At 39.2% G+C, this 21,604-nt stretch overlaps 1 protein-coding gene across 1 annotated transcript in view; it reads left to right on the top strand.

Moving 5' to 3' along the window:
- The window catches only part of hs6st3b (heparan sulfate 6-O-sulfotransferase 3b), a 63,314-nt gene extending 41,710 nt beyond the window's left edge, over positions 1-21,604 (top strand). The window contains exon 2 of the mRNA XM_046054132.1: positions 20,260-21,604. Coding sequence (XP_045910088.1) covers positions 20,260-21,028 — 769 coding nt within the window. The 3' untranslated portion in view covers positions 21,029-21,604. The remainder of the gene's footprint in view (positions 1-20,259) is intronic.

Here is a 21,604-nt window from a genome sequence, read left to right as displayed (position 1 = left end):
TGTTTGTGGTGCTCACTGCATAAAATATTTTAATTTTAATTGGAACTACTTTCTCCTGAAGGAACAGTTAATATGAAATCTGTTGACAGCACATTCTGTGGATTATCCAGAGTTATAGGGGCCCTGTCTTTGGAAATACACATTGCCATTTTTGAATGTTTTTTTAAAAAATACATTTACAATTTTAAGTGAGAAAAAAGATTTTTCTAACTTGGGTTTACATTTGAAATCATTCCCTTACATCTTTCTTATTCTCATACATTTATTGGAATAGATATTCCATATTTGCACATTTAAAATACAATAAATCAGCGAGTGCTGATGAAGTCTCTGGAACACATTATGTATTTGGCAGCATTTATATGACAGACTGAGATTAATTCCTCTCATTTACTCTCATTTGACCATGGGTGCTGATATTCGAACATATCTTGTGTGTTAATTATGTCGTTTAGTTTAACACAGCCACAGTGTGCTACTCCTGTGTTTGTTGATGAAGGCATTTTCCTGGTATTGACTCCTAATAATAACCGGGCTCTTGATGATAATGAGTAAAAATTGGCTTTGTCACATATTGATTTCAGAGGCTTCATTTCACAATTGCACTCTTGAAAAAGCTGTGAGGCAGGGGAACAGATAGAGAAGCCATTGAAAGCCCTGACACTAAACACTTTTTTTTTTTTTTTACAATCAATAGAATTCTATTTACAAAACAAGAGATTGGTCGCACAGTTAGTTTCATCATGAAAATACCATTTTGTCATAAAGTCATATTTCTGTGTAAAAGATAGTGTAAGCGGTCACACATACTGAGTAATTAGTAACCCAGATATAATTAACAAGGTTATTCATGTGATATTAATTACAAACCAAAACCAGTAAACAGAAAGCAGGCAGAATATAGTTAAACCATCCTGAAAGATAAGCATGTGGAACAAAGTCAGATATTACTGTTAGCAGGGAACACAGTTATTTATTTAAGAGCAGTCGTAACTGTCTGACACTGTTCTTTTCATTTCTAATGATACACTCTTCCCACCATAAATGAAACACGCAGCACCGCAGGGGACAAGACTCATTAAAGATGCAAAAATGTCTGCAGGCCAAACCATTTTTCTAGTACAAACCCACTGCAGCATTATCAGGATAAGTCTATGAAAATACTTTATTCTTGATATTCTTGGTATTTGCACAGTAAGTTGTAATATTTTTCACCCACGCAGACTTAAGTACCTGCTTTTGTGTGCTCGGAAAATTGCATAGGCAAAGGCAAAATAAAACTGTTACTGAAATCTTTGAATTACAGGCATGATCCTGATCTTTTCTGAAAGGTGACCCATTGGAGTTTTCTATCAAAATGTCAGAATTGGTGTAAATTGTACTTAACTTAATTTACTCACATTTTGAACAAGATTAAGGGTCTACAGTCATGCTAACATGCTCACAATGTCACAATGCTAACATGCTGATGTTTAGCAGGTGTAACGTTTACCATGTTCAAGATCTTACTTTAGCGTGTTAGCATGCTAACATTTCTTAGCACTAATCACAAAGTGCAGCTGAGTACTAGACACATTCACTTTTGACCTAGTGATAAAATTGTGACATTTTGGTGCCTTCAAACATTTGTCAAAGTTCAACTTCAACTGGATGTCAGTAACCCTCCTCCCAGCCTGTATTCACGCTACTTGTTACGGGGCTTTTAACTCACCTTAGCTTTAAGTATCTAGGTTTGTAGTGTAGGTGTAGCAAAGTATGTGTTTGCATGCATTAAAGGTATTAATTAAAAGTGATTTGCATTTAGTAATTTCTTCAAAGGAAAAGGTACATCCGTATTAGACATTTCCTATGTGACAAAGAAAGTGAAACATAAGGGCTTAATAAGTGGGGCCATATTCTACCTGTGGGCTGCAAAGGACTGACAGTAAGATGGGTTGTGAACTTATGCGGAGCTATGGTCCAATGAAGCTCGGCGAGTTTGGGCTGATGGAGTCAGTGGAGCAAAGAGGAGCGTTGAGCGTGCCCAGTCTGACACCGCACATCAAAGCCTGTATGAATAAATGCCTGATGTGGCAGAATAGCACTACTGACAAACATGCGGTCTTCCAGACAAGATCAGTGTTTTCTGTCTTAATAATGAACAAATCCCCTACCCAAGAAATATCCACTTGTCTTTCTTTGTAAATAATGCTGACATAGTGATTATTTTACTCATAGTCAGAAGCCAAGTGTATTTAAAAACCTTTATTCTTCTTGAACCACACTGAAATAAACGTGTTGAATATTTCATTAGATAACAGACAGTTATTTTCACTTGAGATCCTTCCCTTTTCATTTTATTCAGTATTTTGCATATTGTATTGATGGGTTAGTTTTAAGAGTATTCTCATCACTGTGAATATTGTGAATTGGAAGATTTTGCTGTTCTTTAGAGCTTATTGTGTTGTTTTATTGCTCTCTAAGAATATGCTGCTATATAAGCCCTGAGGTGTCCTCGGTTTTAAGAAAGACCAAGCTTGTAATTAGAAGGTTCTGAGTTCATTTAAAAAGGAAAGAATTCATCATAGAAAGTTGCTTTAGTCTTCTCTGGGTTGTTTGTGGCTAAGTGTTACAAGACATAAATAACCATCAATGTATGTGATTCTCAGCCTTAAAACTCTTGTCTTTGTCCTAGTACAAATATTTCTTACATCTACTTGAGCCAATCACACTTGGAACTGCTAGATCCCATTCTGCTGATAGCAATTTTTGGACAAACAACAAATATATATATGAATTTTCCAACAAAAAATATATAAATGAATTGACCAGTCTGGGCCTATTTTCCCTTCCATTGAAGAGACACAGCATTGTGCAGGCACACACACACACACACAGACACACCATGCCACCACCTTAAGCCCCAACACTGCCAGCCCTCTTCAGAAGGTCTATCGCTGTTGTGAATAATTGATTCTTCTCTATCTCAGATCCAAATACCTGTCTGTTGTTTGATTAACTTGCTGATCTGATTTACTGTCTGTAAATACAGGCCTCAGGTCGCTGCTTTGTACAGCATGGGAGTCTCAGCTTGCACATCCTGGTCACTCAGTGCCAGGAAGAACTCAGAGGGAAGCTGGGCACGAAGCCATAACCTAGCATTTGTAGATTTTGTTTCTTGTACTAAGCTTTTCCTTTCATTTGAATTAGAATGTAATTATTGTGTCACTAACACAATACTATTTTAATTAATTTCTGGTGCTCATTTCAGAAAAAAAGGTTTTTAATCTGCAGAGTAAAGTGAAAATGCCCTCTCTAGGAAAAGCTTGAACAGGGATTTAGCCCTAAGCGGTGGTTTCTAAAACTCATAATATCAGTTCGAAACGTATGTGATAATTGATTGGCAAACAAATATGTAGTCGCTTGCTGAAGCTTTTCAGTAATGAGTAAGGGATTACAGTTTGGAATTCAGTTTTAACAATACAATTATAATTAGTAGCTTTGTTGCTGCATTATTCGCTTGTGTATGATGGAGGGTTGATAATGACATCTCTGAGCCCCTTGAGACAGACGACATGTTCCTGACATGTCATCTTGAATGAAAAGCTGTGATCTTATGATGTATGGATATGTTTTACAATATGTTTACTCCAATTTTATTCTCTTCTGTGAGTGTATTTTTGACTACAAGTTCTACATGAAAGATATCGGTCTTGCTGTACCTCCATAGGATTTGAAGGAGGACCCACTCTCATCTCATCTGCACACAACCTACAGCTCATATACTTAAACCTATCTCATTAGTTACACACATTTTCATGTCACAAAAAGACCTGGTTTTGAGATGGTGACTTACTGTATGGAACAAATGTGTTTACATGTGTGTCCTTTGATCATTCCTCATAGGCAGGCTGTTAGAGAGACGGCAGAGAGGAATCGTAACTCTTTGATCACAGCTATGGTTCCTTAAACATGAGAGCAACAGATCACTTTTGAATAATTTACTCTGCAGTTATCATATTAGTGAAAAAAGCAAACCAAGATATGAGCCATGAAGCGAAATCCTGAGAGAGAACGGCAGTGATACAGTGGTGGGTATGCAGCTGAAAAGCTCCACTATATCATCAAACACAGTGCTCATTAGACTAATAAGTAGGTGTATCGATGTGTGCTGAAGAAAGCAGGCAGAGCGTGTGTGTTGCTCCACTGAACTCTGGCAATGTTGACTTAGGCTATAAATGTTGTGGTATGTAGCTTTGGTTCATGCTGCATACTTGTCCCTATAAAAATACATTTTTACTTTTCTGTGGATCAACTCATCAATTGATCATCCAATTGTTTCAGCACTTGAACTGTCTATTCTGATCTGAACCCTAAATGTTTAGCCTACTATATCTTCTCATTATCCATTTCTTATTTTTCATTTCTTTTTTCCTACCCTACATCTTTTCGTCTCTAGCCCTCCCTGTTTCAAAGTCACACACACAAACACACACACACACATACACACACACACACACACATTTCCCTCTAAATCCAGACTCTCAGCAGGGCAGGGATTATAGCCATGGTTAAAACCTTTCCAGTGCTGCTGGCTTGATCCTCTGTGCCAAGCAGAGACTAAAATGAGCTTCAGAAACTTAGATAATCGGCCTCATCTACATGACGCTCTCTCTTTGCCACACTAATATTTAAGAGACACTCACTTCATAACACTGTGCAAGCCCCACCTGGCTGGATGTTTGGGGAGACAGTAATAAGTTAAAACGCGGAAACACATCAAGTCCAATTTTCCAAAGTAGTATCTTGGATATGCAAGTATCCATTCCTGGATAACATGGAAGAATCAAGCAAAAGTAGAGCCAATTCAATATTAGACCTCTTTAGTGCTGGGAAATGTTTCCACATCAGTTGTACTTCAATTTGCTCAACATGACCAAAAGCTACATTGGCAGAGGATTCTGTCCATTAGAAATGTCCATTAAAGGAAATTTAAACCTTTATGTATTGTGATTACAACTACTTACTAATTTGGAAGAACCACATAAAAGTAATTATTGAAAGAACAAATTTTATTGACCGTAGCATTATGGTATTTGCAAGAATAACATAAAAATATTTATTAGTCATATTACAGTCTCCAACTCACAGAGGTCATAAGCTGTTTGCTGGTGCAGTTCAGATAAAGCAGGCCAGTATTGTAGGGTAAAATCACATAACGGTCATAAAATCAATGTCATCTCCAGTGCTCTTTATTAAATGTCTTCATTATAACATAGTATGGCTCAATAAGCAGAAACAGTAAAAGCACTTCAGATTGTGGAAGTAATTGTATAAATTATCCGGAGACCATCTCTGTAAGCAAGACATTGGCAACTGTGAGGGTGTATGTGTGTGTGAAGTGTCGTAGATGACTCATAGAAACATGTCCATCATTGACATACTTTGTGTAAATGCAGTATATTGTATAATATGTTATTATTTTGTTATTGTCCATACCTGACATTATCTAATAGCCTATCTTCAGTCAACCAAAAGAAATACAGATGTGCAAATGTAGAGGAGTAATGCCTGTGGTCTCATGCAGTGACTTCCTGGAGTCTTGTTGTCTCCAGCGGAGACCGTGTGACTCCAATCATATAGTCTGTTTTAAAGAAGTGGATGTAGTCACTGTGACGTCACTGGTTTGTGGATTACTGTTTTGAAGACTCAAGTTTGGCATTTTGGCCATCGCCATCTTGATTTTTTGCAACCAGGCACCGGACGCGACGATATTTGGCGCTAGTAGGGCTGACCCCCAATAGTCGAACATTCGATGCTTCGATGGGCGGAGCCTGATTCGACTGTCAATCTCACAGTCGAAGCTTTGCAGCGAAACAAAGATCGTGCCATTTTGGTGATATGGGGGTGCTCATCATCTGATTTTACATAGAATTACCAGTTTTCACCCAATAAGTTAATATACAGCCTACATTACAATATACATTTCAATGTTTAATGCAGTAAATAAACATGTAAAAAGAATAAAACTTTCAATAAATGTTTTTAAAAGTAAATAAGTGTGTGTGTGGTGACGGAGGAAGAGGAACACTTGAAGAGACTGAGACCCGCTTCGCTGGTGTTATGGCGAGTTGTCCGCACCTCGCGGGACTTGCGGATAATTTATCACCATTGATGAACCACACAAAGAATATTTTATCGTATTTCGTTCTCTGCAGGCCTGTACCAAACAGTAGTTATATAGATTTTTCAGTCTGGACCAAAGTGGTGGACTGACTACTGACATTTCCATCCCTAAGCCATGCCACTAGCGTGGCAGTAGCTAACAAGAAATAGTATCACTAGAGAGTATTTGTATGTCAGTGCCTGTGGATTGTTGCTGATATCATTAATAATCCCTCCTTCTTTTTACTCACCACACAGAGGGAGATAGCTACCTCAGCATTTATTGTATTGCTTCAAAAACCATGATGATGGTGATGATGATGGTCATGGCCACAATGATAATGAAATGCCATAATGAGGGTAACATCTATCACTTCTGAATTGAAATGCTATTTCTAGGACATTAAATCCGATATGGTGAAGGACTGAGAGGATAAAATGCAAAAGTTGTGCGTGTGAAAGTATTGGGGAGACATTAGACTCTCATGGCAGCATGCAAAGCTCTCAGTGTCTTCAGCTCTGTGTTATGTGATGTGACATGAACTGTGGTTTCCACTGCCAGCCTGTGTGTGTCTCTCCTCTGGCTGTATTATTAATTCAGAGACCATGCGAGTACACGGCTTGTCTCCTCCTCTGCTGTGTCTTGGAAAGATCTTTGAAAGAGAAAGATTAAAAGGAGAGCATAATTAGACAGGAGGATTTTCACTATGGTGGTAATTGAAGCCGTGCTGTCATATTACAATGTCTAATTGGTCTCAAATTACAGAAAAGCAATTAAGACAGCGGGGAGTCGCTTGCCAATGTAAAGGCACATTCAGATTTCCTGTCCAAACTATACTCAACATATCTTGTCCAGTTATAGCGCAGTCATTTAGTAGTAGTAGTAGCAGTAAATGGAGTTGTATTTGTACATTTCAACTGTATCATACCATTAGTTAGTAGCATATGAGATCTGTTATGATTGTTACACAGTAATTTACCTGTATTGACACTGCTTAACTGCCACTTAAATCTTTGTTCTTTGCTGCCTGACAAGTAGGGGAGGTCAAACAGTTGCTGTCCCAGGAGCTGAAATGAGATGACAGATCTCATTAAAGATACACAGCCATTCAGATTTGAGTGAAGATAGTGGCATCCCTGAGCTGCATCCTTAGCTGATTCCTCTAGAGATACATTCATCCTTCCCAAAGTATACAGCTTGTATACTTCCCCCCCCTACACACACTCCAGTGTATTTCATTGGAGAATAGTGTGTGCTGATTTCACCTCCAACAACATTTTATTCCGTTAAAGCAGTCGGTTACCCGAGACTTCAGTCCATACTCACTGTTTTCCGGCAGTACATGGCTCTGCGTACCATCCATGAAGTGGTTTCTTGTGTCTCAGCGGAGGGAGATTGTTCTGTGAGCTGCTGTGTTGTTGTCTTGGCTTCAGGAAGTCCCAAATCATATAAATAGGATGTTAAAAGAGTGTTCCATTGCCATTTCTTTTTTTCTTCCACACATTCTTTGTCCTTGTCAAAACCTGGTGCCTACATTACGCACAATGCAACCAACATTTTGGTTGGTTGGGTGTGTTAGTGTTATTATTGTCAAGAAACATGTGTTTAAATATGAGTTAGCACACATTTTTACAAATTTTACAAATGTGCCCCCCCCCCCCCCCCCCCTTAAAAATGTTGCCCTGTGTTGGCCCCCATTCAAAAGTTTCTAATAGGAGCAAGGTACAGGTCTGTGTTAAGCTCATTTCTTTCAAACTTCTGTCATTTTCAAACTTGTAGTCTTCAACGCAAACTGACGTCATGCTGTTTGTCCAACTTTGCATCCCTCTGGAGTCACAAAAGGCTTGGAACAACCTGTAAAATGACTGACGTGTAAAATCTCTGAATTTCCCCTTCAAATAGCGTTTAAAGGCGTTGATTATTATGGGTGAAAGAAATGTTATTCTTACGTGAGCGATTAGTTCTTCACTTAGATATGTAACATTTATCCTTTTATCCTCTGTTGTAGTATAAAAGAAAGAATGAAATGTTTCCCATATGAAGGGCAATTCTTCCCCTTGTTGTTATCTGCCACTCCTAGTACAAGCACTCTCTGTATGCACACCATGTCAAGTGCAAGCAATGCCAGCTTCCTGACAAGTAAATGAAAGGTCCCATCGTTCTTCTTGTTTCTTCCCAGGTGACACCCACTGTCCCCATTCCGTCACCATCAAAAAGCCAAACAAGACGCTGAGAACCTCAAAAATGGTCCATTATGGGCTGCCAGGGGGAGCGCAGACGCCATTAAGGAATGGTATCAGTTACAAATAATGCATGTCTCCAGTCTCATTCTCATCTTGTCTGAGAGAAACGGGACAGTGCAGAGATGTACAGATGCACTACAGAGACCTTGCATGCTGAATAACGCCCTCGCACTCACAGACCAAGGACATCTGCTCACCAGAGAGATTGTGAGGAGAGGTTTCAGGCAAGAGCTTGCGATATAATCCCACTTTAAAGCCTTTAAACAACTGTATGAACAACTGAAACAAACCTACATTATTGATGTTCAAAGCACACCACATTTTTGTGCTCCATTTATTAGAGCATACTGTGATTGTCTTTATTGTTCTGCTTTGGGAATGGCGGTAATGTTACAGTTCATAAAGTGGACTGATAAAGCAGAGTCCTCATCAGTCTCAATCACCTTACCGCCGGTGATATCAATGTCACTTCTCATGACTGCTGAAATTAAAGACCACAGGGATGGAGGAAGTCATTACCCAGAGAAGTCATTTCTCTTTAAGCATCTTTGCACGTGGTGTATGGTGCAGCGCACAGGGTTTGTTTTTTTCTCACAAGGTTAAGCACATAGCACTTACTGTAACATCTCTAAAGTGCTAAAAGATGAACTAATCAAGATAAATTGTAATCATATTAATTTGTTAATGCTTCATGTACACTGTGAGAACCCAGTCTGTTCAGAAAATTCTTCCCACAAAGCTTGCACCACACTGCATTATCTCCCTGTGTCAGATTTTATGATGAAAGGTGCAGATAACAAAACGTAACATGCTGGTTTGTGGTTTATTACAATCACAATCCCTGATTCACCTACTATTGCTTTCAAATTATATCTGTGCAGATACAATCATTGTAGAAGTTATTTGACTAAAACACATTAATAACATATATCTTGCAAAATCTAACTATTAAAAGTAGTTAGTGCAAACAATCGTTCATCATTCAAACAGTGATGAGTCAACATTGAGTCGATACCAGGTCTGTGGCTTCTATTCGCGTGACAATCTTAAAATGTAATCTCAAAACTCCAAAGGCTCTCCCTTTTACTGTGAGATGCCATTAAGTTCTGAGGCGTTTATGTCTTTTTAATGAGAGAGCTAAATTGCCTTCATACGTGGTGATTTTTGTGCAAATGAAAGCCTTGCAGACTATGAATGTCAAGTAGACGGCTAAATGTTCCTCGGCACATTGTGGGCCACGGGCTGTAGCATTAAGGATTCACACTGACGACCATGTGACGAAGCCGAGCAGTACTCTCTACTAGAAAGCATTTAAAATGTAATGAAATAAATGTAGTAGTCTACACGAAACAACGTTGTCATCGCAGTGCATGTCACAAAAATTATCTGTTTCACAGAAATTAACCAAAATTTGCTTCAGTGCAACAGTCAGACTGCACCAAATGTTAATACCTCTGCATCCTTTCGATTAAGACTAGACACCCGTGTCCCGCTGAAGATGCCTGATGATTCCTTTGGTGCAAGAAATATCTGAAACATCTTCAGACACAGATCGTGACAGTTACAGCAGAGCGTATCAGTTATTTCACACTGGCAATATATTTTATAAGAGCACATATCCCCAGGTCACCTCTGTACTCTTTACACTTTCTGTGGTTTGACAGCTACATCTACCTATAGCTGCATCTATCTTTCTGATAGCAACAAAATGTTCTCACCTTTTGCTAAATGGCTAATTATGGTGATCTGGGCAAGCAGATCTGTTATTGCACTAAATAATCTCACATCAAGGGCCAATTACTGGCAAATGGAGTTTGTTCAGTTGTCATGGATACAGCTCACTTTCCATCACATGACCTACGTGCGGAATGTATTTCACATGACAAAAGGTGGCTTTATGTAGGAGGAGTTGTGTGTGTACTAGTTTCCCAGAGCTGTTTCATGTGATGTGATCACAACTAAGTTGCAGCTGTGACAACCGAGCAAACTCTCCTGTTGAAGACTGAGATGAAAGAGATGGAAGCTCCAGAAAAAGCTAGTAAGCTTGATTATTTTGTCAGTCTAATATTGCCAAGGCCAAGAATGAACTTGCACGCGTTTTCTTTGTCAACATGAGAAATCATCAACAGCTCTTTCTTTTTCACACTAAATTAGCTAAGTAGATTGGAAACGTTAATCTATTCCAGTGTTTTCCTTTCTTTTCTACAAGTAATTTCAGTGAGACCAGGGCACTTCTGTCACTGTACAGAAACAAAGGTCAATAAACTTGTTGTAATTACTGGGGTCTTTAATTTGCTTTTACCTAAGTCATGCCATATTTGCTACAATAATCATCATGGTGTGTAGGGTTTGCACTTAATTTACCCCCTACATGCCGAGTATTTAAAAAAGGAAGTGATAGGAAATAATCGAGAAGGGGAGAAAAAACTCATATGAAACCAGATAACTTCAAAATAAATTAGATTTTGAAATCCTGGCTGAATAAGACTGTTTTGCACTATTTAATATTTAATCTTTATCAAATGAGAGGAGGAAGTAAATGTGCCAAGTTTCTTGATTTATAATTACAGAATCAGTTAATACATTACATATAGACTGTGTTGTTTAATGGACCACAATAGCCTCTCGTCTATATCAGAGTCTTAAGTTGAACAAGCTGTTCTTTGGGATATATTGTACAGTATGTTGTATTTTTTGTAAAATAATTCTTACAAGACCCTGACTATAACTAGTCACAAGACAGACAAATTTTTGTTTTATCCAGTTTATTAAACCCCGGATGAGGAAGCAGCTAAGTAGGATCATTAGTCTTTTGCACCACATTAGAAGATAAAAATTAATCAATAAGATAGAGTAAAGGATTTCAGCATAACAGTGCAGTAACACATTTACATTAAAGGTTATTCTTTCTTTTTCAGGAGGTATAAATTGAAACTTCCCCTCTCAAAGATATAATCTGATTGTTTTATTTAGTCTGACTGGTCTTGTTTTTCGTTATGGAATAACTTGTTGTACCATGGGTATATTAAATCTTGAAATACACATCAGACGTAGGCATGCAACATTTTGGAAGGCATTTTAGTTATGGTGGTTAGAACCACCCGTGGCCGAGTCTGAACGACCAATGTTGGTATCTTCACCTGAGGCCAAGAATGCTTGTTCAGTTTCCTGGGAAGTGATGAAAGGACACGTAAGTGGGAGATAAGTGTTAGTGTAGACCCGCTCGTCTGTTCAGCGATGCCTTAAACCTTCTTTGGATAACTATGACCTGAACGACTGAGAACCTTCACAGACACTTTGTTAGTGATAAAAACACAATATTCTATAATAATATAAAACTGTGAAAATAGTACATTTTGCTCATAATACTTATGTACTTTAACTTAAGTAACTTTTTGAACTCAGGACTTTTACTTGAGTATTTTTACACTATGGTATTTCTGGTGGTCGGGGTGGATAGAAAGCATATGAAATCATGGGGTTGTGATACCAAAGTCCGAAGTTCAGATCCTGAGTCTCATTTGTGGTTTAGTTTAGGCACCAAAAGCACTTTGGTTAAAGTCAGGAAAGTGTGGCTTTGCTTAAATGTTAATAAACATTTTGTTTCATGATTCAGTCCACTGTATTAAACCAGACTACAATCTTTTCCTAACCTTAACCAAGTGCTGTGAATGGCTAAACCATAAATAAAACATTACACAAGTACAATAATGCTGTACTCACTAAGAGCAGATATTATATTTGAAGATTGGATATTTTGGCAAAAATAAATGAAATATGTTGTCAACAACATTTCCTCATTATGTTAATAGAAATGGTCATAAAACCTTCAAACTTCTGCAAATAAGTTGTACATAAATGTAATTTTCTGGGAGACAGATAGTTAAATAAACAGTCTCTATGCACTCAGTTTTGTAATACACTCCATGGTCCCTGGTCACCATGGTTTTTATTAAAAAACTGATTTCCTCAGGAGCAGCTTGCAACATTTTTTATGTTCCACTCTTTGATTTCAGATCTTAAAATACAAAACTATACCAGCCTGAAATTGTTTGTTGAAATGAGAATCAGACATCACCATGTTGCCGTCCTCTCCCATAAACATTTATCATTACTGTGATTTACCTGAATGAGGAGTCTCTTGGAAAAGTCCATAAAAAACAAAAGAGGGGAGGAGGAGAGTGGGGGGTTGTTTATATGCAGTGCTTCAAGTGGAGGGCAGTGAAGAGAGACGACGCACAGCATGGCGAGAGATAAACACAAGAGATACAGAGGGAGATTGACGAGTGAAATCAGCAGCGTGATTAATGTGACAACCTTTAAGAAAAGGTTATGGATCCGTAGGGAACACTAATGTCTAATGTTAATGTAGGACATGGAGGAGAAGCAGAGTGGAGAAAAGGGCAGGAGTCAAGTGAGGTGCAAAATTATAGGAATACCTCATTCTCATGGGCTACTGTACTCTTTGCTCCTAGAAACATACATAACAACAAACGCCAATAATAACAGTTACAGTCGTTTTGTTTTATTTATTTTTGACATACAGTAAAACTTCAATTAATTGCCAGGGCTGCTTATATTTGGGAGAGGCATCTGTATAGGCCTTTAATTCCTTTTCCATGCCAGCAATGAATGATTGAATGAATAATTATTTGGTGCTCATTGTTTCCATAAAATGACTAGCTCAATCAAGTGGGCTTTGAGAGATTTTATTGTTCCAGAAATTTTCTTTAAAAACCAGACGAGGCATCTAATTGATACCTGCGTTTATTTGTCAAAACGTGCAGCCACACTGGTCCAGTAAAAGGGACAGGCGTCTAATTGGGACTAGGCTTTTAAATGAAGTTGTAACACTCAAAACTAACCTGATAATTACACTGAATTGCCACTTTATTTCACCTCATTTATTTATCCTGATATTGTGTTCATGTTAGCCAATTTTCTGTTGAGAGTACGGGTTATTTTGCTCTGTTTATACCTTGTTTTGCCGTGTTGTATCCATAAAGGTGATTTGATTTTCATTTGACACTGAGGCTAGTGGTTGGATCAGTTTGTACATTTATCAAACATATATGTGGACGTAAAGGATTATTTTGGTATTTTTTTCACCTGGGCCCTATTTTCACATATTTCGGTGTCAAAATCACTATTAGGTACAAAACGTTTTGGAATCTGTGCAGTAGATGGCTTTAGCCAGCAGCCGCGACCCAGCTGTAGTGGTGGAAATGCTAGCAGGTCCTCTACGTACGCAACATACTCCTGTCTCTCGTTTCTACCATCTTCTTCCAGAACCAACTCGCCTTGAGCGACTTCTGTTTCTTGTTAAAAACAGAAGGTGTCACTGGGTGTTACTCATAAGGATCCTCTCCATGATGTTGTCAGACACCTCGCATAACAGTCTGAGCCTGTCAGTGGAAAAAATAAGCACTTTTTGAGAACGTAATTTTGACGAGCACAGTTGCCCAGTAGAAATACGTTGCAGCCACTGATTGCCGCACAAATGTATCACCTAGCACCTCTTCCCACTTCAAACAGGTGGGCCAAACACAGACAAAACAGCAGTCATGTTAAATACCCTAAACTCCTCCTTCTGTGGCTGAAAATTTGTTTTCACTGCCTTTAATGATTGTGAATTGAATTAATAGTACAATCCAGGGGCGTCACGGTGGCTTAGTACCACACAAGTTTACTGTGAAGTCCCTAGTTTGAATTCAGCTTGTTATGCCCTTCTCTCTCTCTATCACCTAGAGGGAAACATGGCAAAAAAAACTATTTTGAAATGAAAGAAAAGAAAGGAATGACAATGCTGAGAAACTCAAAATGCCAATGGGAAAATAAACAACACAGAGTATACTGTAGGGAGCAGTAAGAATTTGAAATAATAAAAAAATTAAATAGACATAATAGACATTAAATGTGAAACACTATTTAATAGTCTTTGCAGCTTTGTTTGAATAGATACACATGAATCTACAGTAAGATATGATTCAAAATATGACTCTAGTTGTTTACCATGTAACTGTGATGTTACTGTCATACACGGTTTCTCTTGACTGTGACTGTTCCACTTTATAAAGGCAACTATTCCCAGAGAATGACAGTAAAAGGATGTTAAAAAAATGTTCTTCTTAATGCTCTTGGACTGCAGAGGAGTAATGGAGAGAGATCAAAGATGTAACATTGTGAGGATAAATCAGAGAAGTCAGCAGACTGTAAACAAGTAGAGGTTTCACACAATACAGAAGCAGCTGCAGACGCCACACACACATCGTGTACCATACTACATCCCAACAACATCAGTTAGTCCCACTGTTGTACTGGGACATGGTCTGTCTTTACTTATTTACTGCTCACTGTGTTAGCCTTTGCTCTGAACAACTTTCTGCCCAGCTCACAGAGAAAGCATATTGTTTTGCTTTTCCCAAGTGTCTAGCCCACCCTCAAGCACCTGCAACAATATCCAACTCCCACACATATATGTTTTGACGAGTGAAGTCATTTCATGCACTCCCAAACACCATGCGCTCAGGCTGAAAGTGCAGCGTTCCTTTTAGCAGCCTGCAATCAAGTGGGCTAAAATCGTGTCATTGAGGCTAATTACAGGCAAATTAATATCCAGTTGTCTGTGGCACTGGCATTTGCTGAAGATAAAACTGTTACTTTGTGTTGCACACGTTCAGGGGCTGTTTTAGTGACAATATTCACAGGGAACTGTTTTTTAGCCATGCAGGCAGCATGGCTAAAAAGGATGGAAATGTCGGTCTATTGCTTGGTCTGTCTGTCCACCACTTTGGCTCAGACTGAAATAAACAACGACTATTGAATTGATTGTCATAAAATATTTCATAGTCCCCAGAAGATGAATCATTATGATTTTGGTGATCACCAGACTTTTCCTCTAGTCACCATGAGGTTGATATTAAAATTTTTTAGGACAATATCTCAACAACTTTTTGATGAATTTCCATGAAACTTTTCCTCCAGTGTCATCATCAGGTTAAATTTAAAAAAATGTATCCAATCCTTTAGTTCTGGATGAAGACTCCTGACATTCTTGTTATCTGTAGACCTACTTTGTGTTTAATCCTAATTAGCTAATTTTAGCGTACTGACACGTGGAACTAAAATGGTGAACATGGTAAACATTATACCTGCTAAACATCTGCATGTTAGCACAGTCATTCATGTTAGCATGCTGACATTAGCAGCTGTGCCTAAGTAAAGCCTCAGGAAGCAGCTAGCATGGCTATTGACTCTTCAGCTGTGTCCCAATTCCATACTTCATATGTATACAGTATATACTGTATATAAATCTTTATAGTGTAGTGTTTCTGCAGTTAGTATAAAGGAAATAAATATAGCAAACCTTAACTAGGTTTCACTCATTTTGAGTTGAAATTGCCCATCCTCCAAAGGGCCCTGACTGACATGCAAGAATTGAATAATTCACCCACTTTTAGGCCTACTTATTTCACTCAATGTGTAGAGACATGGACACGGGAAGAAGGGGTGCTACAAACCCCCTCAGCACCCCTAAAACCAGGAATTAAAAAAAACATCAATTAATAATCAAATAGAGAAGGAGAGAGACAGAAACAGCTCATACGGGCGAGAGAGAGAGGGAGCATGCGATTATGGACAGAAGTGTGGACGTGATATAAAAAAACGTTTTTGATTATGAAGTCTAATGTTACTCTACAGCTCTGTGGTATGAGTGAAGTGTCTGAACTCCACTGCAGACTGGACTCTCTGTTAACAGTAACGGACAGACAGACAGATATATAGATAGATCCTTGTTATACGTTGTCTCCTCTGTGAAACATCTGTATCCTCACTGCGCTGCATTATTATGAACTGAATTATGATGGACTGGTCGTGGGTCACATCTCTCTTGTACAGGCGCTGTCTCTCCCTCTTTATCCACTTCAGTTCTCATGCATTAGTTCCTGTTGTTGACTGCCAGTGTCCCTGTGTAGGGGAGACTGTCTTTACCAGTCCAGGACAAAAACACTGTAGTATTACTATAATGAATTCCTATAGAAATACCTCAAAAATAGTCAGGATTACTGTAGTAACTATATCTTTTTGGAATGCACAATAGAAAATCACTATATAAATAGCATAGATTTGCCTATAGTGATCTTATAGTTAAGATATAATTGTACTATGGTGTATATACAATATAGTATTACTATAGGAATATAATATACTATAGTGTGTGTTTAATAACAACTACAAAATACTATATAATATAATATACTACACTATACGATACATGGTATTACTATTGGGCTACTATACCTAATAAAATAGCACTACAAAAAAACTAGTAATGCCATAGCTTTTGAAAAATCCCGCCGCCACTAATAAAAAGTTTAATACTAACAGGAAATGCAAAATTTTCCAGTGTGAACACTTGGAAGTTAGTATTCCGTATGGATTTGGGACAGAGAGTATGTCTTGTTTTTCCATGCCCAATGAAGCCCTTAGATAATTTGTTAGATGGTAGTTTAAACAAATATCAAATTTCTTTCTCAGCTGTTTTTGCTGTAATTGTGTTTCAAATGTATCAGTCACACATAACTTTAATGTACTGTATGTTGTATTTATCCAGCTCTTTCCATATCCATTAATTACATCTATTTAAGTCACACTAAGCTTCAGTTTTCCTATTTGCAGCAGCTCCGTCCTCTGTTCCCTTCATCATTTTTTGCTTTAGTTTCCATTTTTATCCATACTTTTGAATTCCTCTTCCATCTCTGCTTAATGGCCCCTATTTAGTTTGTGCTCCAGTGAAGTCAGGCTGCTGCTGCTGCTGCTGCTGCTGCTTTAGAGAAGAGTATTCTTGGGCAGAATGAGTTACATTATGCCTCCTATCCATTATTGATCCATGATTAACTAGAGTTCAACTGGGTTCTTCTCTGCAGGGGGGGTCATGTTCCTTTCAAATATGAATTGTGGAAAACTGTCGTCCCCAATATTTGTAATGACCAGTCGTCAAATGCCAAAAGCTAAAATAAAGCAAATTTTCTCCCCTCAGTATTCAGTGTTAAAACAAATCCAAAACACAGTGGCTGTTCACTGAACTCCTCCCGCACTGCAAAGTTTTTGGGTCTTTATCCTTTATGCACAGATCTCCGATACACAAGTTGATTACTCACAGGTCTACTAGACAGGTGAAACACAGTCTATTTAAATCACAGCACCACTGATGCACATGATAAATATAAACCAATGTGTTATCAGTGTTGCTAATGAACACATTTGAGGATGTGGCTCTGTCACAGCTTTGCAATATGAGACAGTACATTATTAAAATGTCCTTGCTTTTCTAATAACAACCATTTACTAGAAAGCAGCAGCGCAATGTTAACTTTCACAGTGCTTTTGGTAGTGAGGGTGAAATGACTGCAGGGGTGGTACTGATGATAACACAGGCTGGGGGTAAGAGAAGCTGGTTAGCTAACCCCCTCCCCTCTCAACAGCCATCTGTATCACTCAGGGAAAGCCTCCTCGAGACAGCTCTGCAGACCCGTTGATCCTGATGCATTTTGATACTGATGGTGCACACAACTGACCTTTGGGCTGTCGAGTGCACTCAAACAACACTTTCTGCATGTGTTTATGTCCCAGAGACAGCCTAATGAGGTTGTATCTGCAGCCAGCCAACTCCAGGAGCAAATGCCAGGATGCAGCTGCTGCCACCAGGGCTCATATTGGGTAACATTGTCAGCGGTAGTGCTCCTATGTCACTGTTAGGACAAATCTTCCCCAGAGAAACTCAAGACATATTTTTGGCTGTCTCGCGGTTTGTTCAGTCAGATAATGTTACTATTTGCACATTTAAACACACCTGAATATATTGTGTACTCATCTCAAACCATATTTGTGTGATATCTTACATATCTATGCTATGCACAGGCAGATACTAATTCTCTCAGTGTCTCAGTGTTTTGGGTTAGGCAACCAGAAGAAGTTTGCAGGATGTTAGAGAAATAGGTTGATCACGGTTAAACCAAAAATAAAACCGTAATGCACAGTGGCCTACAAGCTCACTCGTTTGGAATTGAACCTGGTTTGCAAGAATACAAATAAAGTTTCTACATCCTACCCACCTCAACATCTATAGTATCACTTTACACCTCATAAACAAACTACCCCCTGTTTCACTGGTTGGTTTCAGAGCAGGTTCGATCTTTGCAATTTACTCCAAGTTTTCATACAGCATGATTTCTGCAGGGAGGAAAGACAGATTTGACAAATGTGACTGTCTCTAACAATTGTTTTTTATTATCAATTAATCTGCTGACTATAGTTTTTGATCCTCAGATTGGATATATAGAGCGAGATAGTCTTTGGAGTTTTTTCTTTAAAAAATTAATGCAATTATTAATACATTATCAACTAGTGTTGGTAATTAAGTCAACTAATCGATTAACTGAACAAGTGTTTCAGCTCTAGAGCAGACCATCCTCATCATAGGCAGATAGTGACGCAGATTCAGTCTCAGATAATGCCTGTGATGTAATCTCTGTGTTAGAGCTGATATAACATGACTGGTAAGGATAAAGAATGGAACAAGCAGCTTTTAAAAAACAAATACAAAAATCCAAACAAACTGCATATTTTCCCTAAAAAACAACCTGAATAAAGGTAGGCCAAAATATTCCAGTGTGTATACAAATTTTGATTTTTTTTCAGCCTAGTGTCCACATATAGTCTAACCCTGAAGGACGAGAACGCATAAGCACAGGAGACTGTGGAGCTCTTTTATTTCCTCTCATGGTTGAGACTGTGTGGATGTTCGTTGTGTTGAAAGAACTGAGAGCAGCTTTGGAGTCAGTGTGAAATCTCAGCACCACACTCCACTTTATCTGCCCAGCCCGTTCTCGAGGGAGGGGGTCGCATCATTAAATATTAACATGGCACTCACAGGACATCACCTTAGGAGAGGTTTACCTGGCCAACACCTGTCCAATCTTTGTTTTCCATCAGATTGCACTTGACATATCTGAGGTTCAGGAGAGTCTTTGTCCTTGGGGGTCTCCAACCTTGGCATGAAGGACAGATGTAAACTCCTGTGTTTTTGGGCAAAAATCAACTACACAGTTAGATGGGATTTGTAGGCTACCTGTTCAGTTATATTTGAAAGGTTTTTTTTGCTATTCATTTAAGGGTGGTGACTGGCAGTTTTGCTTCCTCAACCAAAGACTCTCTTTGAATCTCACTTTTATACTGCAGAAAACTGATGAATCTGTGTTTGCCTTCCATGTTCAGTGACTGCCCTTTTGCAATGATTGAGGACATATTCACTCTCTAGGGGAGAGGCAGTGGTTTGTGTTAAAAGAATAGTGCTCATTTGCCAGTTTTTCACCACCAAAATGTCAGCTGAATGTGTTTTCACATGTTAAATGCGCTGCTGTGATTAGGTGACAAATGATGGGTGGGACACCCAGTTAGAAGTGCAACAAAGAGACACAAAAACTGAAACCTCATTATTCTGTAAGAGTGACATGTTTGGGATTTAGTTGGGTCACTTTTTCTCACATTCTGTATGTCCACGGATTACCATTATGGCTAGATTCCCAATTATTCTCCATGCTGGCAGGTGTGAGAAATCTGTGGAATGTAACCAGTTCTAGCTCAATTTTGTAAAACCATTACTCTGATGCAAGGTTTCGATTTTCAAGGTCAATATATAGAAACTCTGTAATTATCTCATTAGTGAGACTTTCAGTTTGCCAATTAGCATTCAACCTTGAAGTGTCATACACAGACAAAAGTCACCATCTGTCAGCACAATGCAGGGCAGCCCTCTGTGATGATGATGATGTGCTCACAGCTCTCTAACTGTGTTTGTTTTGGCTGCAGGAACTTCTACTACATCACCATGCTGCGTGACCCAGTCTCCCGCTACCTGAGTGAGTGGAAGCACGTCCAGCGCGGAGCCACATGGAAGACCGCCCTCCATATGTGTGATGGACGCTCGCCCACCCAGGACGAGCTGCCCACCTGCTACAGCGGGGATGACTGGTCTGGTGTCACCCTGACAGAGTTCATGAACTGCCCGTCCAACCTGGCCAACAACCGGCAGGTCCGCATGCTGGCTGACCTGAACCTGGTGGGCTGCTACAACCTGTCCTCTATGAACGAGAGCCAGCGTAACCACATCCTTTTGAGCAGCGCCATGACCAACCTGAAGAACATGGCTTTCTTCGGCCTGACTGAGTTTCAACGCAAGACGCAATACATGTTTGAGCGGACGTTCAGCCTGCGCTTCATCTCCGCTTTCACGCAAATCAATAGCACACGAGCCGCCAACGTGGACCTGAGCGAGCCCGTGCGCAGACGCATCGAGGAGCTTAACTTCTTGGACATGCAGTTGTACGAGTATGCGAAGGACCTGTTCCTCCAGCGTTTCCAGTTCACCCGCCAGAAGGAGCACCAGGAGGTGCGCTTGAAGAGACGTGAGGAGAGGCGCTGGCTGAGGGAGCAAAAAGAGCAGGGCAGGCCGTGGCCGCCCAAACACAGAGGGGGCGGAAATAGAGTTGGGAGAAGAGGAGAGGGGTTGGAGAAAGGGACTGACGGTGACTTCCCCACCACCACTGAGGACTACACAAGCCAAGTGGCCCGTTGGTGAGGTTTTGGTTTCAAGAGAGAGGAGCAAGAGAGATGCCTCACAGACTAGTTCAAACATTTCCTTTGACTCACTCTCTTGCGCATCCTATGTCTCTCTCTTTTTGTCTCACCATTGATCTGTCTCCTGCATCTGTCTGTTTCTCAGCTTCAGTGTGATCCAAGTGCTTTGCTGTTCCTTTATGAAAACTGCCAAGTCTGTGAGTCTCACAGCAGCTCTGCCTTGGAGTGCCCTTTGGTGTCTTAAATCTTTAAATGCTCTTTATATATATTTTGTCATTCAATTTTGTTGTGTTGAATAAGATAGTAAACTGAGGTGAAAGAAAAAAAAAACAATCAAAAGAAGCAACCATAGACTGTATTGCTTTTAATTTTGACATTCACAGCAAAACTGATGAATGTCGTGGTCTTTGTTGCAACTAGAAAACATATTCCATTTGAAAGATGTAGTTGTAGAAGTACTAATGGTTGCATGTCACACGTCCACAAATATACTGACAATTGGGGAGAGCAATATCCAAAAGATATACAGTAATAATAACAGTAGTATATACTGTGAGCCAAAGGTAACAAAAAACAC

Source organism: Micropterus dolomieu, linkage group LG07, assembly GCF_021292245.1.
Source record: "Micropterus dolomieu isolate WLL.071019.BEF.003 ecotype Adirondacks linkage group LG07, ASM2129224v1, whole genome shotgun sequence".
NCBI lineage: Eukaryota > Metazoa > Chordata > Actinopteri > Centrarchiformes > Centrarchidae > Micropterus > Micropterus dolomieu.
This window is presented reverse-complemented; position numbering and strand designations above follow the sequence as displayed.